General features: G+C 42.9%; 1 protein-coding gene across 4 annotated transcripts in view; it reads left to right on the plus strand.

Annotated features, from left to right (window-relative positions):
* The first annotated feature begins 729 nt into the window (after nt 1-729).
* Nucleotides 730-26945, plus strand: part of fndc3a (fibronectin type III domain containing 3A) — a 144037-nt gene continuing 117821 nt past the window's right edge. For 2 of the 4 annotated variants that reach the window (XM_055644850.1, XM_055644853.1), the window contains exons 1-3: nt 1455-1618; nt 13328-13463; nt 19715-19848. In XM_055644850.1, the coding sequence (XP_055500825.1) occupies nt 19756-19848 (93 nt within the window). In that variant the 5' untranslated portion in view covers nt 1455-1618; nt 13328-13463; nt 19715-19755. Of the gene's footprint in view, nt 1088-1454; nt 1619-13327; nt 13464-19714; nt 19849-26945 lie in introns of those variants that run through there. The other 2 variants (XM_055644852.1, XM_055644851.1) reach the window with 2 other exon arrangements.

Raw genomic sequence — 26945 nt, forward strand, 5'->3', positions numbered from 1 at the left:
TCTACTACTGCAGTTGTACAGGGTCTTGGTGAGACCACACCTGGGAGTATTGCGTACAGTTTTGGTCTCCAAATCTGAGGAAGGACATTATTGCCATAGAGGGAGTGCAGAGACGGTTCACCAGACTGATTCCTGGGATGTCAGGACTGTCTTATGAAGAAAGACTGGATAGACTTGGTTTATACTCTCTAGAATTTAGAAGATTGAGAGGGGATCTTATAGAAACTTACAAAATTCTTAAGGGGTTGGACAGGCTAGATGCAGGAAGATTGTTCCCGATGTTAGGGAAGTCCAGGACAAGGGGTCACAGCTTAAGGATAAAGGGGAAATCCTTTAAAACCGAGATGAGAAGAACTTTTTTCACGCAGAGAGTGGTGAATCTCTGGAACTCTCTGCCACAGAGGGTAGTTGAGGCCAGTTCATTGGCTATATTTAAGAGGGAGTTAGATGTGGCCCTTGTGGCTAAGGGGATCAGGGGTATGGAGAGAAGGCAGGTACGGGATACTGAGTTGGATGATCAGCCATGATCATATTGAATGGCCTACTCCTGCACCTAATTTCTATGTTTCCTATATGAACCATCTTTTTGGATGAGTATTCTTCAGATTCTAGAAGCACACAAATTTGAATGACACAAGTTGTTGGAAACGGTTTATTTCCCTTCCCCTATCCCAATGGGTCAAATCTCTCTAAACTTGAAAGGGAGAAGTTGGATCACTGGAGCCAAATATACTCACAATCCATCTGCTGTTGGGGGTTCAAATTTGCTATTGTGCCAGTTTCATATTATACCAGGGATGGTTCAGAAAGCCCAACTCTTGGGAAAGAACTACATTGAATCGCACCTTATTCTTAATAATTCCACCATGCCCTGCAGGCTTGACACGTCACTGTAGTGCCGAGAAGGAACAGCTATCACATAGGTGCTGTTCAACTCCACGCATGGACATAGAAAATAATGTAGCGCAAGCTCACGGACCAAGGGTCCGTCACGGTGCAGGCTCAAAAACCTGCCAACATCTATCCACAACCAACTGAAATATGACGTTAAAAAGACACAAAGCGCTGGAGTAACTCAACGGGTCAGGTAGCACCTCTGGATAATATGGATAGGCGACGTTACGGGTTGGGACCCTTCCTCGATCCTTTTTTTGGAATTCACTTTATGCCTTATATTTGTAAACCAGCACCTGCAGTTGCTTGTTTTTCTGAAATATAACATGGCATGCTCAGTTAATCAAATACGGATTCTGGGAGCTTTCTGTCATCAAATTGGTAAACGCATGTTCCATTATCGCAGTGACTTGACGATAGATTCGTTAACTGTTCTGAAGAAGTGAAAGGCGCCACATAATAGCAGTTTGCAGCAGTCGCTTCGACTCTTCCGTCCAGCCTCCAGCGGCTTCACAAAGCCAAGAAGCGGCGGGAGGGGGGGTCAGTGCCGGACGGCGCGTGCGCGTCGCAGACAATTGAAGATGGCGATGGTTGCCGTGACGGTTGGGGCCGCCCGGAGCTCGCGAGCGCTGCCGTCCCGGAGATGAGGCGGCGGTGGCATCACCGAAACCGCGAGTCCAAACGCAACCCCGCCGGGCCCTTGGGGGGGAGGGGGGTGGTGGTGGTAAGTGGACAGACGGGGGAAGTGCGGCCAGTCCGCGATCGGACCGGAGGGAGGGAGGGAGGAAGGAACGACAAACAAACAAACAAGACACGGAGAAAAGTGAATAGGAAAGGGGAGAGATCGGGGCAGTGAGGAAGGAGGGAGGGGAAGGGGAAGGGGGAGCAGCAGTGAGCGGGGGGGGGGGGGGGGGGGGGGGGGGGGAGCTGGTAGAAGGAGAGAGTAGAGGGGGAGGAGGAGTGAGTACAGGGGGGAGAAGGTGTGGAGAAGGGGGATGTGGAGGTGAAAGGAGGAAAAAAGGGGGTGGCGGGGGGGGAGAGAGCAGGCAGAAGAGAGAGCAGGCAGGAGAGAGAGCAGGCAGGAGAATGGGATTGAGAAGAAAAGATAGATCACCCACGATTGAATGGCGTAGACTCGATGGGAGAATGCCCTGATTTTGCTCCGTATATCCTATGTACCTTTGAGGGGGAAGAGGCAGAGGCAGGCAGAAGGGGGAGGACGGACAGATAGTGGCACAAGGGAGAGGGGGGAGCGAGAGGGCCCCTGCGGGATAGGAAGGAGTGAGAGAGAGTATGAGGGAAGGAGGAGGGACTTTGGAGGAGGCAGAAGGAGGAACAATGAGGGGGGGGGGGGAGACGGTATTGGGAGGGAGAGGATTCGTGCAAGGAGAGATACGAGGAAGGAGGGAGAGGATACGGGTAAGGGGAGGGGGAGAGAGGGTAGGGGGAATTGAAGGGAGGGAGGAAGAGGGTGCGTGCAAGGAAGAGGGAGTCGGGGTGCGTGCAAGGGGGGGGGAGGGAGCGTGGACAGGGGGATGCATAGGGTGCACGAGCAAGGGAGTGGGCAGGGGGTAGCTACGTGGGGGAGGTGGTATGTAGGTGGGAGGATGAAGAAGAAAGTTGGAGCTGAGGGGCACCTAAGAGAGCAGGAAGTGTCTTGTGGGGAGATGGGAAGAGAAGCATGTGTGGGGAGGAGGGAAGGTAAGGGCAATGGCTGGAGGTACGGAAGGGGACGAGCATGTGAAAGAGGGTTGTGAGGGACCACAGGGAAGCCAAAGCACGTGGGGAATGGTAGAGTGCGGGGATGAACGTCAGTAGTAGGGTGCGGGAGAGTTGGAGGTGGGGGAGGGAGCCGGGAGGAGGATGGCAGCAGAGGTCAAGTGCACAGCCTGGGGGCAGAGAGAAAGGGGATGGAGAACAGAGGTCAAGATTATCTATCTATATATATTCAATTCAGTATTTATTTTGCATTGGCGCTCCATTTCAAATCATAGTACTTGTGTTTCGTTCATGGGAATACACAACAAAAGATCCTGTCACTCTCCCAACTCTATTTTCTCAACATACAATTTGTGAATTTGCTGTTGTCTACTTGTAGTTGCAGGTAAATTTTACTTCAAAGCATAACAGTGATGGGATATCATTTGTCTTAAATTATAAGGCTCAGAAATAGCCATTGAAAATAGTGTTGGATCTTTCGTTCTATAAAGTTCATGGTCTTCCATGGCCATGGTTTTAATGTAGTTTCACCTATAAAAGTTATCACCTTGTCATCCTGGAACCATTTTCTTAAATTTATTTGTCACTGAGGAGTAGTGGTAATGTTTCTGGATTTCAGTTGTAAGGATATTTTACCCAAGTGGGAAATAGATTAGGGCTAAATGAAGGTTGGTGCCATAAGTCACTTAAGGACCAGAAATAACTGGGATAGACACAAACTGTCAGAGTAACTCAGCAGGACTGGCAGCATCTCTGGAGAGAAGGAATGGGTGAAGTTTTGGGTCAAGACCCCTCTTCAGACTCGGGGGCGAGGGAGTCTAGAGATATGGAACGGTAAGTGTGTGAAAATAACATCAAAGCAGACGATGAATTGATAACAGGGAATTGTAGTGGTTACACAAGGATAGATTCCTTTGTGTTACATTTGTTTTTATTATCAAAAATCTATGATAATAGATCATCATTCGATTATGCAGTACCAATTTGTAATTACTGAAATATTACCATCTGAAACTGATTGTTCAATAGTTTTAATTTCCAACTAAATGCAAAATCACTCAATAAATCAGTTTTCTTTGCCTTTTTAAATATTTTTGTCAAACTTTGAAGTTGTGGTCTTATTGTTTCTTTCACGTTAAATATTTAACTAGGTGTCAAAGCCCCAAAGCCCGCTATTGTTTTGCCAGTTTCCAAGTGGTAAATTGCTAAATCACAAGAAATTATGAAAGCACTTCTATTAAAACAGGACTGGTTCCCTTTTCAATACATTGCACATTTCCAGTATTGAGCTTAAAACAATTGAGCCAAGCTAACAATTTTAATGCTTGCCTCTAACCACAGAGCTGTGGATTTAAGTAGTGCTGCAGATTTGAGCACATAATTCAATCATGAATGCCAATGACTGGACAATATCTACTGTGCATCCTTTTGGATGAAATGTTAACCAAGATTATCTGTCGTTTTAAATACGGTTAAAGGCTTTGTATGGGAGAGAGAAACTTTTTTCCTGAGCTACTAACACCAGGAGAAACTGAAACGTGTGGTGGGCTGATCAAGAACCATGCTCTTAATAAGAGGTGATGGGTTGTATAAGCTTGTATGAAGGTATCATCAATTTGGTATCCCAAAGATTGTAGATAAACAGTAAGTAGAAGCATACTGCTATAGTTATAGGATTGGATAAAGATGGCAGGCCAATAACTAGTTGTGCATCAGAAATGTATAAAGATGCTTATAATCCTAGCAAAATTATTTTTAAAATATGTTGATCTATGTGCACAAGGTGTTCTTGATAAAAAAGTGAACTGGGAAGTAAATGTTTCAAGGCATGACATTTAGAAAAGAGTTGGGTGGGGTTAAAGGGAAGAGCTGCAGATTATTTATTAGAAGTTACATAATGACAGAAATATAATAATATAGCTTTAGAAATGTGAAAACTGAATCATTGTGCTTAGTGTTAACATACAGTTGATGGCAATTGGAGGTGGACATTAATAATAAACCAATAATCATTAGGAATTTCAACTACCCCAAATGTAACTGACCAAAAGAGATAGGCATTGTGAATAATGAGGTCTGACAGCATATGCTGGGTTATATTCTAAAAGCGCAGCAAGAGGTACTATTGCATTTAATATTGGGGAATGAACCAGAACAAACAGAAGACTGGAAACAGCTGGGCAATAATCATCACAATATAATGGGGTATCGCAAGGCTCAGCGCGGGGACCCCAGCTATTTACAATATATATTAATGATTTGGACGAGGGAATTGAATGCAACATCTCCATGTTTGCGGATGACACGAAGCTGGGGGGCAGTGTTAGCTGTGAGGAGGATGCTAGGAGGCAGCAAGGTGACTTGGATAGGCTGGGTGAGTGGGCAAATGCATGGCAGATGCATTATAATATGGATAAATGTGAGGTTATCCACTTTGGTGACAAAAACAGGAAAGTAGACTATTATCTGAATGGTGGCCGATTAGGAAAAGGGGAGATGCAACGAGACCTGGGTGTCATGGTACACCAGTCATTAAAAGTAGGCATGCAGGTGCAGCAGGCAGTGAAGAAAGCGAATGGTATGTTAGCATTCATAGCAAAAGGATTTGAGTATAGGAGCAGGGAGGTTCTACTGCAGTTGTACAGGGTCTTGGTGAGACCACACCTGGAGTATTGCATACAGTTTTGGTCTCCTAATCTGAGGAAAGACATTCTTGCCATAGAGGGAGTAACAGAGAAGATTCACCAGACTGATTCCTGGGATGTCAGGACTTTCATATGAAGAAAGACGATAGACTCGGCTTGTACTCGCTAGAATTTAGAAGATTGAGGGGGGATCTTATAGAAACTTACAAAATTCTTAAGGGGTTGGACAGGCTAGATGCAGGAAGTTTGTTCCCGATGTTGGGGAAGTCCAAAACAAGGGGTCACAGTTTAAGGATAAGGGGGAAATCTTTTAGGACCGAGATGAGGAAAACATTTTTCACACAGTGGTGAATCTCTGGAATTCTCTGCCACAGAAGGTAGTTGAGGCCAGTTCATTGGCAATATTTAAGAGGGAATTAGATGTGGCCCTTGTGGATCAGCGGGTATGGAAAGAAGGCAGGTACAGGATACTGAGTTGGATGATCAGCCATGATCATATTGAATGGCGGTGCAGGCTCGAAGAGCCTAATAGCCTACTGCTGCACTTATTTTCTATGTTTCTATAATGATCCTAGATTCTCCAACTAGTGGAAGTAGTTTCTCCGGACATCAGATTCATTTGAAATATTGAAATCTTTGACAATGTGGCCCCATAGTCTTATAAAGAAGTAAGGATTACAGCATTGTTTTGGATAATATGGGTATTTAATATTAACCTTTGGAGCCCTTGTATCATCCCAGTAAACTGCATTGTTTTCAAGGTAAGTATAAGGAATGATGCTCTGAACTGTACAGGAGGGGCATTCCCTGGCATTAATTCAGGATAAATTTTTGAAATGGATTTCTGGCAAACAGAAAACTGCAAAGAGGTGATGGCTGTCATAGTCATACAGCATGAAAACAGCCCTTGATCCAACTTGACCAAGATGCCTATCTAAACTAGTCCTGTTTGCTTGAGTTAGGTCCATATCCCTCTAAACCTTTCCTAACTATGTATCTGACCAAATTTATTTTAAATGGTCTTATTATACCTGCCTGAACCACTTTCTCTGGCAACTCATTCTATATATGCACTACCCTTTGTGTGAAGAAGTTGCTGCTCGGGTCCTTTTTTAAATCTTTCCCCTCTCACCTTAAATGTCTGCACTCTAGTTTTTGAGTCTGCTTCCCTGGGACATAATCTGTGTATTCACATAATCTACGGTCCTCCTGATTTCATATACATCTATAAAGTCACTTCTCAGCCTTGTACTCTCCAAGGATTAAAATCCTATCCTGCCCAACCTCTCCCTTTAACTCAGGCCATTAAGCTCCGAAAAAAAAACTTTCTTGTAAATTGTCTTGCACACTTTCCAGCTTAATGATGTATTTCCTCTAGCAAGTCTATTTGCAATATTCCAAGCGTGACCTCACTAACATCTTGTACGACTGTAACATAACGTCCCCACTCCTGTACTCAGTGTCCTAACTGCTGAAGGCCAGTGTGCCAAAAGCCTTTTTCACCATGTTTTTTAGATGGGTGGACAAAATTTAGAGATGAAAAAATACACCTGCCAATCAATCCCCACTCGCCTGTATCTACCTGCCACTTGCTAGGCTTTGTTCCATCCCCACCTCTGGTCCATCTTTCCTCCTTCCCCCCCCCCCCCCCCCCCACTGCAATCTGAAGAAAGGTTCCATCCTAAAACGTTGCTCTATGTCTACACGAGATACTGCCTGGCTCGGTGAGTTACTCCAGCACTTTGTGTTTATTTTATCGTGACCAATCTAGTATCTAAGGTGGGGTGGAACCTTTTCACAGACTAAAGCTACTCGGGAAGACCAGAACTCATCAACTGGTGATGAGGAAGTTGCAGGGTTGGGGTGGGGGAAATGGTGGTTAGGAAAGTCAGTGTATGACCCAAGTTGTGGTTTGCAAGTGCCAGTTATGTTGAAAACAAGATATCTGTTATCTTGATGAGGAAACAAGTTTTCTTATACGTATGAGTTGATACGAAAAGTCACCAGGAGGTACGTACACATAGTTGTGCTTTACTGTGTGTTTTGCTGCATGTCCCACAGCTTGTGAGAAGCTGATTGAGAGTTGCATTCCATGCTTGTCAAATGATTATTTCATGGCAAGGTTTGAAAATGTGATGCCATCCCCCTGCCCTCGGGCTCCTCCTCCTCCCCTTTTCCTTCCTTCTCCCCGCCCACCCCCCATCAGTCTGAAGAAGGGTTTCGGCCCGAAACGTCGCCTATTTTCTTCGCTCCATAGATGCTGCTGCACCCACTGAGTTTCTCCAGCAATTTTGTGTACCTTTGAAAATGTGATGTTGTGGTCTACTTTGGAGCTGATATAATTCCTGAGTGAGCTGTTGAAATTTTACCACAAAATCAGTCATTTGTCAATTTATGCACTTTATGCAATCTTGATTTAATAATTCTAAAATTCTCCTTTGCTCAAAGATTGAAACCCATTAAGTGATGGTACAGGATAAATTTCAATCGCTAAATTTGATCATCTCAAATGTTTCAGTAAATGGTCTCACTATTACAACATTGCTAGCGGGGTTACTCAGTTGCATAAGTTTAACTACTTTAAGCTACTTCATTAATAATCTTTCCTCTATGATAATATCAGAAATGGTCCAATTTGCTAAATATTTTTGTGTTATCCTCATTTGCAAGTCTTTGGATATTGAAACAGTCGTTGCCCATTTGAAACAAGATCTGTACAGTATCTTCAATTGATCAGTGGTAAATGCATTCGCACATTATCAACGAGGCAGTGAGAGTCTTCAACATGTGAATGCTTTACCATCGCCCCAAACAATAAAAGTGATTACAATTGAGCACCCCAACATAATCATGGAAAAGTATTTTTTAAATGATTAAATCAAAATTAAACAAAGTGTGTACATTTATAAGTGACTGATTTGATTGTAAGTTTCACCAACTCACCTTTGAACGACCAACTCCAAAGCGAGCCACATTGTCACATTTACAAACGTCTCGTAACATAATTATTTGATGAGCATGAATGCAGTCTTATAGGGTTTCCACGCTTCTCATGAACTGCATGGGATACAATAAACCCCTCTGCAAAAGAAAAACCAAACTGCTGGAAGAAATCATTTGGCCAAGCAACATCTGTGGAGGAGCGAGGAAATGTCAGTGTTTAGGGTCAAAACCCTGAATCAGGACTGAGTGAAGGATAATCGGTTTAAAAATAGAGAGAGGGATGAGAAGAGGAGCTGTTAGGTGATGGGTAGATTGAGCAGGGGTAAAGGATGACAGGCAAAGGAGCCAGATAGGGGTGAAGTTGGGAGGCGGAGGCAGAGGCAGGTGAATATGTGGAAAAGCCAAGGCAAAAAATAAACAACTAATTTTCCAATTCCAGGTAACCCTTACTTTCAGTGTTTCCTTCTCACACTCTCAATCTACCTCCAGTCCTCCCATTTTTTCTCCCTTCCCCATTCCCCCCCCCCATCACCCATTTTCATACCTGCCCCAACCCAGAGTTCCATCCACCTACTTCCCTTACTTTCCAAACACAAGGCGTAGCTATGGGCACACGCATGGGCCCCAGCTACGCCTGCCTCTTTGTCGGGTACGTTGAACAATCCTTGTTCAATACGTACCAGGGCCCCATCCCCGACCTCTACCTCCGTTACATTGACAACTGCTTTGGGGCCACCTCCTGCACCCACACACAACTGACTGACTTCATCCACTTCACCACCAACTTCCATCCGGCACTCCAATACACCTGGACCATTTCCGACACTTCCCTACCATTCCGTGACCTCACCATCTCCATCGCAGGGGACAGACTTCTGACCAACATACACTACAAACCAACTGATTCACATGGCTATCTGGACTACAAGTCTTCCCACCCTGCCCCCTGTAAAGACTCCATCCCCTACTCCCAATTCCTCCGCCCACGCCGCTTCTGTTCCCAGGATGAGACGTTCCACACCAGGGCATCGGAAATGTCCTCGTTCTTCAGGGAACGGGGATTCCCCTCCGCCACCATAGATGAGGCTCGCACCAGGGTCTCATCCATACCCCGCAACACTGCTCTCTCTCCCCATCCCCGCACTCGCAACAAGGGCAGAGTCCCCCTAGTCCTCACCTTTCACCCCACCAGCCGGCAAATACAACAAATAATCCTCCGCCATTTCCGCCACCTCCAACGTGACCCCACCACTCGCCACATCTTCCCATCTCCCCCTATGTCTGCCTTCCGCAAAGACCGCTCCCTCCGCAACTCCCTTGTCAATTCTTACCTTCCCTCCCGTACCATCCCCTCCCCGGGCACTTTCCGTTGCAACCGCAAGAAATGCAACACCTGTCCCTTCACCTCCCCCTTCGACTCCATTCAAGGACCAAGCAGTCGTTCCAGGTGCGACAAAGGTTCACCTGTACCTCCTCCAACCTCATCTACTGCATCCGCTGCTCTAGATGTCAGCTGATTTACATCGGGGAGACTAAGCGGAGGTTGGGCGATCGTTTCGCCGAACACCTCCGCTCAGTCCGCAATAAGCTACTTGAACTCCCGGTGGCTCAGCACTTCAACTCCCCCTCCCATTCCCAATCCGACCTCTCTGTCCTGGGTCTCCTCCATTGCCAGAGTGAGCAACACCGGAAATTGGAGGAACAGCACCTCATATTCCGCCTGGGTTGCTTGCGTCCGGATGGCATTAACATTGAATTATCCCAATTTTGCTAGCCCTTGCTGTCTCCTCCCCTTCCTTAACCCTCGAGCTGCCTCCTCCCATCCCCCTGCCCTCGGGCTCCTCCTCCTCCCTTTTTCCTTCCTTCTACCCCCCATCCCCCATCAGTCTGAAGAAGGGTTTCGGCCCGAAACGTCGCCTATTTCCTTCGCTCCATAGATGGTGCTGCACCCACTGAGTTTCTCCAGCATTTTTGTGTACCCTTTACTTCCCTTACTCTGTGTCCAACATATTCACATCCCAAACCGGTTCCATCTGCCCTTCATGTCTCCACTAATGGGTCCCATTATCATATTCCTTGCTTTTCAGATGTCAACTTTTGTGTTCCTCCAGCCTCTGTCTCCACTTACGCCATCCCACCCCCACCTGGGTCCACCTGCCTATTTGCCATGTCTCCTTCCATATTGCACCCACCTGGCTATCTTCCAATTTCACCCTCCACTTCACTTCTGCTCGATTTTCATATCAACTATTGTCCCATCTTTTCTCACCTCTTTATATTTGTTATCTTGATGCAAACAATTCTTTTTCAAACCACTTTAATGGTAATAGAATAAAAAAACGATATCAATGCCATATCTTAATAATGAGTAATGTTTTCATTGGTTCAGTGCTTAACCTTTTAATTCCAATGGAAAATGATTTAGACAACCTCTCCTTTTTTTCCTCCTGTGTTTATTGTATGATATGTACCCCAATAAAGAATGAGCAAGAATCTTAATAAACTATGCAATTGAATTTCAAAAGTGATTCTGGTGTGTGGGAGATATTGTGGTATTTATGATTTGTAGTGCATATGTAATTTTAATATTTTTTGAAGATAAATGCCTTGCTCTTTGAGCACATATTACAATTGAGCCCAAAACACACAAAATAAGAAAATAAGGCCTCATTAACAAATTGTAGTTCTCAGGTAGCCAAATGGACAAACTGGATGTCAAGTAAGATGGAATATCAGAAAAGTAAGTTCCAGCAATCTTTCCCATCTCACCTTACATTTGTGCTTCTGGTTCTTGATTTCTCTACTATGGATAAAAGACTCCCTGCATTTACCTTATATATTCCCCTCATGATCTCGTACACCTCTATAAGACTCATCCTCATGCAAGCCAAGAAATAAAGTCCCAGCCTACCCAACGTCTCCCTATAGCTCATGCCTTCCAAGTACTGGCAACATCCTCGTTAAAATCTGTCAAAGCAGACCACCAACAGAAAACAATGGGATAAAATGCAGTATGGTGAAGAATTTAAGGATTTCAGGAAACACTGAGGTATAAAACCTATAATTTAATTTCCTGTCTCAGTCAACATGGCATTTGGGTTTCCTTTAATGAGAAAAGACAGTGTTACATTTTTCAGCCCAACAAGGTAAATTAATGGATTTGCCAATTGTTGGGTTGTACTTTCATCGCTGTCACCAGAATTTCCCTCCATTTTTCAAAATTGTATGCTAAAGGGCCTGTCCCACTTGGACGAACTAATCCACGAGTTTAGAAGACCCTAGATGAGTTGAAAGAAATATCAAGGTTGTGTTGACTCGCCGAAGTAAAAGACCTCCTACGACTATGCCTACGACCTCCTATGACTATATCCACGACCTCCTACGACTATGTCTACGACCCCCTCGACCTCGGTCTTCTACACCTAAGACCAACTACGACTAGCTACGAGTGGAAAATTATCACATGATAAAATGACGTAATGTTTGCATTTTTTTTCTCGGGCCAGTTACCGATCTACGACTACCATCACGACCTACCTACGAGTAAAAAGTATCAATTTCTTCCATGCCGACCTTTCTTTTAACTCATGGACATTTATCAGGCTGGAAAAAACGCCACAACCTACTTGAGGCCACGAGTACACGGAGACCACTCACGAGCGTGAGGAAGAGTTACGAAGACCTCCTACGACCTCGTGGTGACCATACTGTGTGTATGAGTCTAGGGCAAACTTGGCAGAGGTTGCCAATTCGGTTGTGAAAGTGGGACAGGGGCTTCACATGGCTTGATTGAAGTCCCTTGTAATGAAGTTTTATACCTATCTACTGTTCTTGGGCCAGCAATTATTGCATGGTTTTAACAGTTGAAAACCCTTGTTTGCTACATGTTTAAGACCCCAGTAGTTACCAGTTTGGAGATGCTGAACTAATTTGTACAACATTCGATTGCTGCCACGGCTACCTTGGCACAGAATTCACAAACCTATAATTCAGTTGTCTACGTGAATAAGTAGTGATAGCTAATGCATTAGGAATGGTTGGGTGCAAACGAAAATATATTCATTTTTATGTTAAAATAATTAGGAAATATTTTGTGTAATATTGCTAATTATGAATTTAAAAGTCCGGAACAACATTTCATGGCTGACTGACGATAGACAGTAACTTAGCAGGATAAGCAGCATCTCTGAATAGAAGGAATGGGTGATGTTTCGGGTCGAGTCCATTCTTGGCTGACTGGGTACTTGCATTATCTGGCGTAGCGGTAGAGCTACTGCCCTACAGTGCCAGAGACCCGGGTTCGATCCTGAGTATAGGTGCTTGTCTGTATGGAGATTGCATGTTCTCCCCGTGAACTGCGTGCATTTTCTCAGAGGTCTTAGGTTTCCTCCCACACTCCAAAGACGTACAGGTTGGTAGGTTAATTTGCTTGGTATAAATGTAAATTGTCCATAGTGTTGTAGGATGGTGTTAGTGTCCTTTTCTCTATCTTCAGAGGAAAAACTTGGAATTTCCTATGTACAAATATGCTTCTGTGAAGTGCCCATAAACAAGATCATATGCTACAGGGAAAACTATGCAGCTTGCCAATATTTGGAAAAGGGCAAGAAGCGGCTTTAGACAATGTAATCTGGTGATTTAAAAAAATATTTTGATCAGTCTTCATATAATTGATATGTTCTCTGCAGAGTGTAATTTTATATATGATAAGTCTACCATTTTACAAGGATTAGTTTAATAAAGGTTAATTAATCACCCAGCAGACTGTTATCCCACAATTATTTAGTGCAGATGTTTACATTTCAGTTTCTGGAAAGTTTGGACTTGCCCATCAAAGTGGATTTGTTGTGAAGAGTTGTAGGGGAAAAAAAAAATCTGAAGGACATGACAGTTTCAATAGGGTAAGAAATGACATTACCCTAAACAAGTTGAATAGGGTAAAATATTTTGTTATTTTGCTGTATTATTACATCAACTATTAGCCTGACATTATTCAACAAAATCATTCAGTTGTTTGAAATTGGTGGGAATTCTTTAAAGCTTTCTGCAATATTGGTTGAATTCTTCATTTTAGAATCCTTGAAAATCAGAAAATATTTACAAAATTCTTGGGTCAATTTGTGTAGGAAGGAAGTGCAGCTGCTGGTTTAAACCGAAGATAGACACAAAAAGTTGGAGTAACTCAGCGGGTCAGACAACATCTCTGGAGAAAAGGAATATGTGACGTTTCGGGTCGAGAACCTTCTTCAGACTGAGAGTCGGGTAAGGGAAACGAGAGATAGTTGATGGATATGACACCTGTCCCTATACCTCCTCCCTCGACTCTGTCCAAGGACCCCGACAGTTTTTTCAGGTTAGGCAGAGGTTCACTTGCACCTCCTCCAACCTTATCTACTGTATCCGTTGGTCAGGGTGTGGAATCTTATACATCGGCGAGACCAAACGTAGACTGAGCGATGGTTTCACTGAACATCTTCGCTCAGTCCATCTGGACCTGCTTGATCTACACGTTGACAAACACGTTCGTTCCTCTTACCATTCCCGCAGTGACCTTTCTGTGCTAGGCCTCCTCTATTGTTAGAGTGAGGCCAAAAGCAAATTGGAGGAACAGCATCTCATATTTCGCTTGGGAAGCTTTCAACCCAGTGGGATGAAATAATTTCTCTAACTTCGTAACCCTTGCATTCCCCCTCCCCCCCCCCCCCCCCCCCCCCCCAAGTTGTAAATCAAATTCTTATTACAAATCTGAAAATATTAACAATTATTACAACAAATTAATTGTGATTACAGTATGTTTGGGTAATGCTAATACTAAACGTGTTTAACATTTATACCTCAAAATAGATTGTTAAGGGAACTAATAATGCAATGGCAGCCAGAACTGACCAATAGAGTGCATTTCAATTCATTTTTGATCTATGAAAATGTTGGGCTAAAAATAAACAAATAGAACAGCAAACTAATATTTTTTCCTAATTCAATGTTAAAAATACGGTGTAGGAAGGAACTACAGATGCTGGTTTATACCAAAGATAGACACAAAATGCTGGAGTAACTCAGCAGGTCAGGCTGAATCTCGAGAAAAAGATGTTTCGGGTCGGAACCTTCTTCCGACTGAGTTTGACCCATGGCTTGACCGACCCGCTGAGTTACTCCAGCATTTGTGTCCATCTTTGTTAAAAATATTGTTCTCTCAAGATATTTTTTTTCCCCTCAAATAGTTTATAAAATCAGCCTTGATTGGTAAGTTCAAACCTTCCAGCATCTGAACTATAAACTTCGTTTCAGGCATCAGATATCTTGAGAGCAACCTCTCGGCAAATGCAGGCGTCCATGGATGTTATAGAAAAGGCATTTAAATATTAATATTGTGCTGTATTTGGGATGCAGCTTTTCTTTACGCTTACAAATGATTATTGAAAGAATTGAGAGTTATATACTGGTGACCCCTGCATGTTGGAAGGGGGTGTTCATGATTTTTCATAATGTGAAGCTGCATCGTCTGCACAAGAAACATGAGTTAAAAAATTTACTTTTTTTAAAGTTATTCTGTGAAAACAAATTTATTCCTCATCCAAATTTTTTGATAGAGATATGAATTTTGTACAGGCAAATTTCTGTTACCTGAATGGCAGTAACTCTAGGATCATCTGACTTGAAGTTCGGTGCTCAGTAAATAATGGCCATATCTTGGGAAAGGTTGAAAGCTGAGAAAAATTTGTTAAGAATCTGAGGGAAAAAGTTGTTAAGAATCTGAGAGTTGAAGAAATCTGAGGGTTTTTCTATTTTGAATCCAGAAAATAAAAAAGTATTTTCTAAATAGCTATAAGCTAGAAACTGCATTTAATTGTAGGCATGGTATCTTCTAAAAAACATGTGAATCTGCTTTGGGGCAGGAATACAGTACCATTGATTCACTATGTATAGAAAGGAACTGTAGATGCTGGTTTATACCGAAGATGGACACAAAGTGCTGGAGTAACTCAGCACATCAGACTTTGGAGAAAAAATATGTGATGTTTCAGGTCGGGACCCTTCTTCAGAATAGTAACTTTTAGGACAATAATGGATTTAACAGTTAATCTGTCCTCTTGCACTTGGATTTTGTGTGAGGAGCACCTCCAACTGAGAATAATATTTAATTAATGGTTTCAGTATCTACAAAGAATTACTTAATTATTTTGCGAGGTTACCCCATGGTTACTACCTGGGATTATATGGGAGGGCATATGCTTTCCTTGCATCTATGCTGTAGAAGTCAACTGAGTAGAATTATTTGTGCATATTAAAGATCCTGGATTCGAGTGGAATCTCCTAATTTTCCATCTTAAGCAATGTTGTAATTTTATATTTTTTCTTATTAAAATAAGTTATTGTGCATGACACTGAACATTTGTTTGCCTGGCCATTTTTTTTTAAGAACAGCCAAGATGTACCATTATCACCTGGTAACTAATAGGTGAAGTTAAATAAACAAAATCTAAATATTGTATAATGACCATTTAAATCAATTAGTTTAATCCCAGTAAAAGCAATTGATATTTTAGGGAGATGAATCAAGGATATGTGCATTCCAGTATCTGATTTACCAAGATTTTAATTGGCTAAGGTACAAAACCATGGTTTAATTTTGCCTGCTTTCATCTAAGGAAGTGAATGATTCCTATGAATTAAATTGTTAATTCTTCTACTTTCAAAAGTACAGTTGCCAACTTTTGGCACATTTTGATATGGGTAAGAGCTCTCTAACTTCAAACAGGCTTCTTTTGTGACAAAATGTAATCAATTTAAGAATTTACTTCTATTAAGTAGGGAGGTAATTTCGTTTTTCCACTTCGTGCTTTTTACGTTGGAATTGTACTCGAGTTTCAGAAATTGAAGAAGAACTTTGCTCATTAAAGTATTGATTTATTGCCAATACTTTGGATAGTTTGTAGTTTGTTTCGTAGAATTGTGCACATACAGCACATAAGCGGACCATTCAAAACAGTTTTATGCTGACCAAGAAACACCCTTTTATTCCAATCCTCTATTAAACCCATTTCTATTCTCCTATGTTATAACCATATAACCATATAACAATTACAGCACGGAAACAGGCCATCTCGACCCTTCTAGTCCGTGCCGAACACATAATCTCCCCTAGTCCCATATACCTGCGCTCAGACCATAACCCTCCATTCCCTTCCCATCCATATAACTATCCAATTTATTTTTAAATGATAAAAACGAACCTGCCTCCACCACCTTCACTGGAAGCTCATTCCACACAGCTACCACTCTCTGAGTAAAGAAGTTCCCCCTCATGTTACCCCTAAACTTCAGTCCCTTAATTCTCATGTCATGTCCCCTTGTTTGAATCTTCCCTACTCTCAGTGGGAAAAGCTTTTCCACGTCAACTCTGTCTATCCCTCTCATCATTTTAAAAACCCTCTATCAAGTCCCCCCTTAACCTTCTGCGCTCCAAAGAATAAAGCCCTAACTTGTTCAACCTTTCTCTGTAACTTAGTTGCTGAAACCAGGCAACATTCTAGTAAATCTCCTCTGTACTCTCTCTAGTTTGTTGACATCCTTCCTATAATTAGGCGACCAAAATTGTACACCATACTCCAGAATTGGCCTCACCAATGCCTTATATAATTTTAACATTACATCCCAACTTCTATACTCAGTTCTCATCAAATTACCCCTGATTTTCCCATTCATTTGAGCACTAGGGGTAAATTGCAGTCGCCAGTTAGCCTACCAGTAAACATGTCCTAGGGATGTAGGACGTAAACGGAGCATCCAGCAGAAACCCATAAGATTACAGGGAAAGATCCAATGCATCAGGTCGGTGGATCTGTTAGGTAGCAACTCTACTATTTGTACCAACTGCTCCATTCTGTATTTAAAATGACATGAGTGAATGCAGCTTGAAGCACTGGCTATATCCTGAATGAATGGAAGGGCAATATTTGTCATTAAATTATTCCTCTAATGTTTTAAGGTATTTTCACATGTCATCTGTAAAATGCATCTTGGAGGTAATCACTTTGTAAAGATCTGTTCCAGCTTTAAATGTAACTGTCTTCTAATCCTTTAGGAATTATATTTGTGTTTTGATAGCCCTCTTGGAATTGTACTGGAAATAATTCATTTTATTTGTGTACTACAATTGCTTACTTTTTGCCAGGATGTTTATTTTCATCACATCCTTTTCCTTTTTTTTTAAGTGCTTGGGAAGGCAGGGTAAAGTGAGTCACAGGTGGCTTGGGTGCATTGCTGTTTCACTCAAATATGCTTTAGTGATGTATGTGAGGTTGCCTGTGTTTGCATGGAAAAGTGCTCTGGGGAAGGCAGTTGTACAGAATGGTGGGAGAACATTCAGTGTTGGGATGGAAAGATTGTAATGAAGCCATGAGATGGGAGATTATCTGACAAATCTGAAGACTGATGAGACGAAGAACAAGGCATTTCTCGAAATTGTTAAGTATAAAAGAAGAGTGCGGAAGTGGAAATATGATAAATATAGTGCACCTGATGAAATTCATATTGATAAATGCTGAAGGAATTTCCATTGTTATGGAATGGAAAATTGTATGTAGTCATAAAGTGGAAACGGGCATTGATATAGATGACAAACAGTAATAGGCCCAGCACCGAACCCTGAAGCACACCGCTAGTCCTAAGCCTCCAGTCTGAGAAGCAACCTTCTACCATTACCCTCTGCTTCCTTTCATGAAGCCAATTTTCTATCCATGTAGAATCCATTGTAGTGAAATCAAATGGAATGGATGGAATCTCTTCAGGATGCTGGGTGGGAAGAAGTCCACTGGAATGGCAGCAGAGAGCTTGTACTTGATATCTTTGGAATGAATGTTTATAGGGAAGCCTACCTACCACAATATAGCAGACTGAGAAAAGGAATAGCTGAAATGAAAATAGATAAATTCTATTAGATTAGATTAGATTCAACTTTATTATCATTGCACATAGTACAAGTACAGGTACAACGAAATGCAGCTTTGCTTCAAACCAGAGTGCAAAGTAGCAGTGCTGATTAAGACAATATATACAAATGAGGATATATTGGTGTATGTACTACATAGGCAGTCACGGGGAGAATGTATAAACTTTGTATAGATACCACCTGTAGTCGGGATTAAACCCGGGTATCTGACGCTGTAAGGCAGCAACTCAATGGTGCCTATGCATTCTATTTATAGGCACCATTGTGCCGCCTATGAATAGAATGCAACAATAGGAAAAGAGCATAAGTTGAGATATTTCTTCAGTGGAGCAGGAAAGTAGACGGGTGCAATAGCACATTCTATATGTGTATTTTGGAGAGGACACATTGGTTTAGAAGTAGTTTATGGGAAATAATGGCTCAATCTTTTGTATTACCTTCAATTAACCTTTGTGCTTTCATTTTATGTGATAACCCTGGAATTATAACTTGGGTTACAAAGTACTGCATGTCGAGAGGGAGATGAGATTATTGAGTTGAAAAACTGGATTTCCAGAAGTTCAATGAAATTTGGAGACAAAAAGATAAATATACAGGACTGGACTGTATATTTCCAAAGCACAAGGAATAAAATGGAAATGAAGCCAACAGTAACAGAGACGCTCAGCATCATATCTACCTTATAGTTTGTTGAAGTGCGAGGTTTTGGTGAAATATCAGCCATTTTGTGTCGCTGATTGAAGGCAGGTTATTTCTGATCAAAGGGAGGCCAGAGGAAAGCATTATAATCTGTGGAAAAATAAAGTTAGAAAAAGAGAGAGCGTCCAAAGGGAAGAAAGTGCAAGATGTAACCCAAAAGTGTAATATTGCAACTGCTAGAAATGCTTAGCTAGTTAGATAGCATTGTTAGAGAAAAGTTTAAGGGCAGTAATCTTTCAACAAGAGCTGGATTAGCATCCAGAAACTAAGATTCAAAATATTGTACCTAAAATTAGGGAAAATTGTTTTTGTCTGATGAGATAAGAATTGACATGGAGTCAGAACAATCATGTTATAAATTGAGCTAATGTTGCTGAAGAGGTTGACAGCATGCACGCAATGGCATATGGAGAGTAAATATTTCCTGGTTTATTTAATTTTTGTCTTTTACGTTACGTAAAGGTCTTTGTAAGTGTTGTTACATGGAGGACTGCAAGATTGGCATCTATCACTTAGCTGTATGTGATTTTGGTGATCTCTCAACAGCTTTGCTGCACCCAGAAAATTTCCGAGGTGGTTCAACAGCATTGCCACACTTTAAGGTGGAATTCTAGCTGTAACGGGAGAAAAGCAATGTATAGGGTTTCCAAAATCTAGGAGATATTGTGACAAGGTATAGATCTCCAGTAAAGTTGTTTGGCTTCAAGGAAGATTGGATCTGAAACTTTGAAAGGGACTGGTATGGGAGGGAGATCCCAATTGTTTAACTTACTATGGCTGGCATAAACTATTTTTGATACTTGAAAATAATGTTTAGATGCAGTTATTTTTTTATTCATTAATATACTGTTTTTTAAATTAGGAGTGGGAAGAAGAAACTAGTCTGCGGCTACACTTCTCATAATGGCAGAAAATCCACCACCACTTGACGCAACCTCGCGTCTCAACGTTGATTTGTCTCTTCTACCTCCTCTGGTGAATGGAGATGGGACGCAGGTGAGCCAAGCTAGAAAACATCTTCTAAATTATGTTAAATATTTCTAGACTATTATCTTTTAATATATTTTGTACTAAATATTGGGTTTCATCAGTTTGGAAATTTTTATAAACCATGAACAAATACCATGAAACTAGATTTACCCATTTTTAGGGTACACTAAACCTGCGCTGCATGGAGCAATAACACCCAATAGAATTTCTTACAAAAGATTGTGAATTGATCAAAAAATTGTTGTAAGCAGCATTACATTGGTGTACACCCAACAATTTGCTAAAAGTAGCATGCCATTGCCAATTGAATGTAGCTTTGGACAAGTTGCTGCGCACTTAACGAGGAGGGCTTCAGATTTTAAAGATGACCTCTCTAGCAGTTAGAATGTATGTGTGGCAATCATACATACCATGCCTGCCCTGTAAGGCGGGGGGGGGGGGTAATGTATATCCCAGTTTTAGTCAAAGGACATGAAATTCGTTGAAGGGAAAATGCAGGAGGGTCACTGAACATAGTCGGTGCAAGCTGTTTCAGTGAAATGAAAAGAAATATGAGGGATTATCACATTATATCGGAGTGTTCTCAGGTAATTATTGTTGTAAGTACTGAGGCACCCGTTGAATCTCGGCTGCTAAATGTTATAAATGCATTCCTTATTTGAAGTTGTTTGTGACGATGATGTGGAGAGATAAAGAACAATATATGCAAAAAAAGTAAAGATGATAAAGGAATCAGCCCATTGTTAGCTGTTTGTAGGGTGAAAACGAATAGGCTACTCAGCCTATCCTTCCACTTAGTACAAAAGCTGATCTGTCCTGGGATTTGCGTCCTTCAATGCCAGTTCCCTATAACCCCCAATTGTTTAATCTTTCAAAACATTTTCCTCTTTAGATACCTTGAATGTTTCAATCACACCTCATTCTTCTAATCAAAAAATATAGTCTAATTTAATTTGCTGCTGTTGAAATTAGGACAACTCTGTGATTCCAGTAGTTTGCCTAGTGAATCTCTTTAAACCTGTCTCAAATGCCAGTATAGCTTTAAAGGGACCAAAACTGTGCACAGTACTCCATGTGTGGCTTCACTAGAAGCCTATACAATTGTACAAAATCAATCAATAATCTTTATGGGGGAGGGATAATGTAAAACTTAACCATACTGAGAATTCCAGAGTAGAACACAACACAGTACCAGAGAACAGGAAACAAACATAGGGTAGAGTTGTTTGATTTTCTGTGAATGTCGATTAAGCCCACAAGAGCAGTGACCACACACCTGATTAAACAATAATGAAGTTAGGTACCTGCCCAGAACCACAAAAAGAAAGAATGGAAAAGTCAAATATGACCCATGAGAAATGCTCGCGTTACGAGTGAGGGTTCCTTCAAAAAGAATCATTGTGGAATTGTGAAAAAAAAACATTTGAGTAGGTGGGAAAGTAGGGTGGTTCAAAATGGAGAGGCAAAAGAAAAATTAATGGCTGCAAAGAATTGAAGACAAAAACAGAGGGGAAAACAACATGGGGAGATCAGACGGGGAGAAAAACGTATTTAAACTTTAGAGATACAACACGGAAACGGGCCCTGTGGTCCACTGAGTCTGTACCAGGCACGTGCGGTCAGGGTAGGCAAGGTAGGCACTGCCGACCCTTACTAAAATTATAAAATGATCATTATTAAATATAAATAGTAAAGGCACGGGAGAATTATACCTACCTCAGAGATCGATCGCATTGGTAGGCATAATTCTCCGTGCCTTTCATGCGCAGTACATGTAATACGGGAAAGTGTGTGCACCCCACGTGCCGTGGATGCTGCTTCACGCCGTCAATTTCAAGCAGAGCTGAAGGCAGCTGAAATTCTGCCTTTGCAGCGTGGACTGTGTACTGCGCATGCGCAGCGCCAGCGGCTGTAAAGTGGGAGGCGGCTGTAAAAGGACAGCGCCGCTGGGGGGGGAAGAGAGTTCCTTTCACAGCGTGTGGGGAGTCTGGCCAGCGGTAAAGTTGTGGGAGGGCAGGAGCGTTGAGAAGGAGAGGGTCGGGGATCATGCCAGAGCAACCAGCTCAAGAGTGGGTCAGCGGGCGATGGATAATAGGACAGCGGGCGGTGGAGCTTAATCCATGTGTCAGTGCGAGTAACCTCAATTGGTCCCTTGTTCGCATTGACACAGGAGTGTCCACTGCCCTCTGTCCTGTTATCCATCGCCTGCTGACCAGCCACGCTCTATGATTTTTGCTCTTGAGTTGGTCCCCTCACTGTTCAGACGGAGAGCACTGTCAGGTGAGTGGGCCGGCAGAACGCGCCGAAGTCCGGCGGTCGCTCGCAGCCACCCGAGTTGCTTCCCTCTCCGGCCACAATGCTGTGGCTCTGCGCCCCGATCGCCGCGGCAGCGGTAAACGAGTGAGTTGCTGGCATGATCCCCGACCCCCTTCTTATCAACGCTCCTGCCCTCCCTGCAAATCTTACCCCTAGCCGGACATCACACGCTGTGAAAGGAACTCTCCCCCCCAATTTGTCCCTTGAACTAGTATTGTCATTCAATAAGATCACAACTGATGTCCGGGTGTGCTCCTGTTTTTCCCACCATCTCTCCACCTGCCGTCACCCTCCACCCCCCACCCATTCAGTAATTCAGAATGAAGGAGATTTGGAAGTCTTGGGCAAATTGAATTGTTACTTTCTTTTTATTCTTTATTTTTACGGAGAGGAGAACAATCTGCGCATGCGCGGATTAAGATTTTTTAAAAAGCCGATTGACTGCCTACCCTGAGTAATTACTCACGGCACGTGTCTGGTCTGTACTGACCAGCAATCACTCCGTACACCAACTCTATCCTACACACTAGGGACAATTTTACCGAAGCCAATTAACCTACAAACCTGTTCATCTTTGGAATGTGGGAGGAAACCAGAGAACCCGGAGAAAACCCACGCGGTCACAGGGAGTATATATAAACGTTGTACAGACAACACCAGTAGTCAAGAACGAACCCGGGTGTCTGGTGCTGTAAAGCAGCAGCTCTACCGCTATGCTTTGTACTGCCACAAAGTTATTCTCAACCCACAGTAGCATTTTAATTTAAAAGAAGGTTTTAATTGATCTTGAGCATACAATATTAAATTGTGGAAAGGTGCCCATATTGGCATGTGTTTGGAAAAATAGGACTAAATGTTTTTTTTATATGGTGCCAAGAACAGGAATTTGGCAGAAGTTAAAAAGTAGTAGGGGATCAATAAAATTACAGGAGTTGGTGCAGAATTGCATTAAGCTGTAATGGTCTGGCCATGCCTCAGCAACAGGGAAAGGTTCATATTCTGCGCTTGCATGGGAAGAATTGGCCCAGGTCAGAAAGTCTGGTGGGTTGTAGCCGACTGCAAAACTGTAATGTGTCCCGGAAGCAGGAGAGAAGAAGCCGCAGTGCACAAGGTCATTGTTATATTTAGTAACAGAATAAAGCCTTGCTTTATATACAGGTTCAATCAAAAATCACAGGGCAGTCTTAGGTTTGGAAAGATAGAAACATAGAAAGTAAGACAGGAGCCTTATAAAAATGCCATATTACTGCTCTCTCCCTGATGATCTTTAATGCGTTTGCTTGTAGAATTTATTTATGTCCATAAGAATATTGAGTAATATAGCCTCTGCAACCTTCTGTGGTCCCAAATTCTACAAGTTCACTATCTTTTGCAAACTTAGAAATATTGCATGTGGATCTTTTTTCCAAATTTATTGATATAATGAATAGTTGAGGCCTAAGCACTTGAACTCAAAAATACTCCATTGTTACTGCGACCCTGAGAAAGGTGCATTTACTTTGACCAACTTTGGAGCCCTTCTGAATAAAGTTTTACATGTTGGCACAGTGTAGGTTAATAATCAATTTATATATATATATATATATATATATATTACTAAAACTCTCATCTTGTTTGTGTGTATGCGTGCATGCCTGTGTGTGATATTTCAAAATCCCGTCAAAACGGTAAACAATAGTGCTACAATTTTGGCCCACCTTACTCACCATTGTCCTGGGATGTAAATGACACAAGTTTTGTTCGGATTGTTGGTATATTTAACATGTTATTGACATTTTAAACGTTACAAATCACTTTTCAAACCACTTTTCCACTTGGTTTGCCCGTCAGCTGCGTTACAATGACATCGCTATGGTCTCCCGAATCTCATCTCTATACTTATAAAACTCTAACCTTGGATGTGTATTTATTTGTGTGTGTGTTTGTGTGCAATCACATCTTCGCAAAAAAACAATGCAGTAATGTAAAATGTTCACATATTCCGGTAGACATTTTCCCCCTGGAGTCCAAAATCGCCTTATCTGAAAATCACAGGCTTTATTTCTCGAGTTATTCATGAAAATGTTCAAAAATCTGACAAAACTTTGAATTTAAAAACGACTGTCTTTTGCTGATGACATCTCAATGGATGTGCATGTCTTCTTCCTCGCACTGCGAGTGACGTCACCCCCATAACCCTCCCTAACCCCCCCCCCCCTCCCCCCCCCCCCCCCCCCCCCCCCCCCCCCCCCGTTATTCAAAAGACGCAACCGGAGATGAAGTCGGGCCCTGGACTGAAGACCAAAGATCATAGCTGAAGATTGAGGTGGCCTAACTTTGCGGTCCTTTGGTCGATACTCACCTGCCCCCGCTCACCGTCTCGCACGGGGTCCTCGTGTCGGCGCATGGTGGGGAGGTTGCTGCCGCTTTCTGCCTCTGTTGCTGCCCTCGTTCTGCCTCTGGCACTGCCCTCGTTCTGCCTTTGCAGTTGCCCTCGTTCTGCCTCTGCCGCGGCCCTCGTTCTGCCTCTGCCGCTGCCCTCGTTCTGCCTCTGCCGCTGCCCTCTCTCTCTGCCCCTCTGCCGCTGCCCTCTCTCTGCCTCTGCCTTCTCTCTGCCTCTGCCCTCTCTCTGCCCCTACCCACTGCCTCTGCCCTCTGTCTTTGCCCCTGCCCTCTCTACCCCCCTCCCTCTCCCTCTCTAGCCGCGCCTGCTAGTTGGGGGCGATGCGTGAGTGGATAGGGTGGGGGATGGGGTAAAAGGAGCGAATGAATAATATTAATATAATATCAAGGTGGGTGGTTAGTATGTGTGTCGGGGGGGGGGGGGGGGGGGGGGGGGGTTAGTGTGTGTGTGTGACGACACATGCCGCCCTCCCCCGCAACCGCACGTTGAGGGGATGGGACCCAACTGGTCTTACTTGGTCTAGTTTACATTTTAAAAATTTCATAAAAGCTCTGTTTTAATCAAATTCTTCCGTTTTCATTCACAATTACGTCACAATGAGATCCCGAACCTCATTTACATTTAATAAAATCGTGATTTTCAAAAGAACTCCATTTTAATCAAATATTTCCGTTTTCATTAACAGCTAGCATTGTGTTTAGGTTATTTTAAAGAACAAACACGATTTTCATTGAGAATTGTTTTTAAAAATTGAGATTTTCTTTGGGGGGGGGTTGGATAGGGGGGAGGTTTCATTAAAAAAAAATCACAATTTTCATTGTGGGGGGGATAGGGGGGAGATGAGGATTGGGGAGCAGAGGGATAGAGGGAGAGGATGGGGAGAGTGGGGGATAGAGAGAGGAGGGAGGGAGGTGAGGAGGGAGAGTGGGGGAGAGTGGGATAGAGGGGAGGTGAAGAGTGGGGGAGCAGAGGGATAGAGGGAGAGGAGGAGGAAGGGAGGGCAGTGGGGTAAGGGAGGGATGGAGGGAGTGACTGAGGGGAGGGGAAAGGAGAGGGAGGGGGAGATGAAGGGGGGGGTGGCAGGTGGGAGAGAGGAAGAAGAGGGAGGGTGAAGAGGAGGGGAGGAAGTGCTGGGGATGAGGGGGAATGGAGGAGGATAGGGTAGGAAGAGTTGATGGCGAGGTAATGGAGGATCGGAGGGGGAATAGGGAGGTGGGGAGGAAGGGGGTGAGGGGAGGAAGCAGAGGAGGTGGGGAGGGGGAGGATATGGAGGAGGGGAATAGGGGACAGAAGATGGTGAGTGAGATGCGTTCACGTTGATCTTATTTTTTTTTGCTGCTATTGCCATTTTGAACTTTAAAAATGTTGCAGTCATGCTCCCGCTTGACAGCAACGCCTGCGCAGTTGGGGGAGTGTTGCCGTGACTCGCGTCACAACGGGAATCTCTGGCGTCACAACGGGAACCCGTCTGCACAGTTGGGGGCTATGGGTCAGTGGTGGAATATTACCTTGGGGGGCGGGTCCAAGATAAGTGAGCTAGTACCGTCAGCAGCTATACATGCACAGGCCATAACACCCCCACCACTGTGTTTCACAGATGAGTTAGTATGCTTTGGACCTTGGGCAGTTCCTTCTCTCCTCCATACTTTGCTCCTGCAGAGTGTTTCTGATTTGTCTTTATTAGAGAGATAATTTTTCTTTATTAGAAAGAGAATTCTTCTGTCATCAGCTGTGGAGGTCTTTTTTGGTCTGCCAATCCCTTTGCGATTAGTAAGCTCACCAGTGCTCTCTTTCTTCTTAATGATGTTCCAAACAGTTGATTTTGGTGAGCCTAAGGGCTGGCTGATGTCTCTAACAGTATTCTTCCTGTTTCTCAGTCTCATAGTGGCTTCTTTAACTTTCATTGGCACAACTTTGGTCCTCATATTGATAAACCAGTAAAAGTTTCCAAAGGTGAGTGAAAGACTGGAGGAAAGACTTGGTGCTGAGAGCTCTCTTATACCTGCATGAAATAGGCAATTAAACACACCTGAGCAATTGCAAACACCCGTAAAGCCATGTGTCCCAAACATGATGGTGCCCTAAGATGGGGGAGACTATAAACACAGCTGTAATTTCTATATGGAAAAACCCAAATTGATAAAATGGCCTTTAAAAAATGTTTCTATGCAAATCTCAAATTGTGGTGTACAGAGCCAAATAAATAAATGACGGGTCTTTGTCCCAAACATTATGGAGGGCACTGTATGTAAAGGTTCTGGGTTTTCAATAGCTCAGTAGACTCAGGATATAACTAGCAGTCAAAGCTTCTCTTTGTGTAGTCAGCCATTCACAAATATAGCACATTACGAGTTTTTTTCCATGAAGGTAGACAAAAATGCTGGAGGAACTCAGCAGCATCTAT

The sequence above is a fragment of the Leucoraja erinacea genome, chromosome 13, assembly GCF_028641065.1.
Source record: "Leucoraja erinacea ecotype New England chromosome 13, Leri_hhj_1, whole genome shotgun sequence".
NCBI classification, from domain to species: Eukaryota; Metazoa; Chordata; class Chondrichthyes; order Rajiformes; family Rajidae; genus Leucoraja; species Leucoraja erinaceus.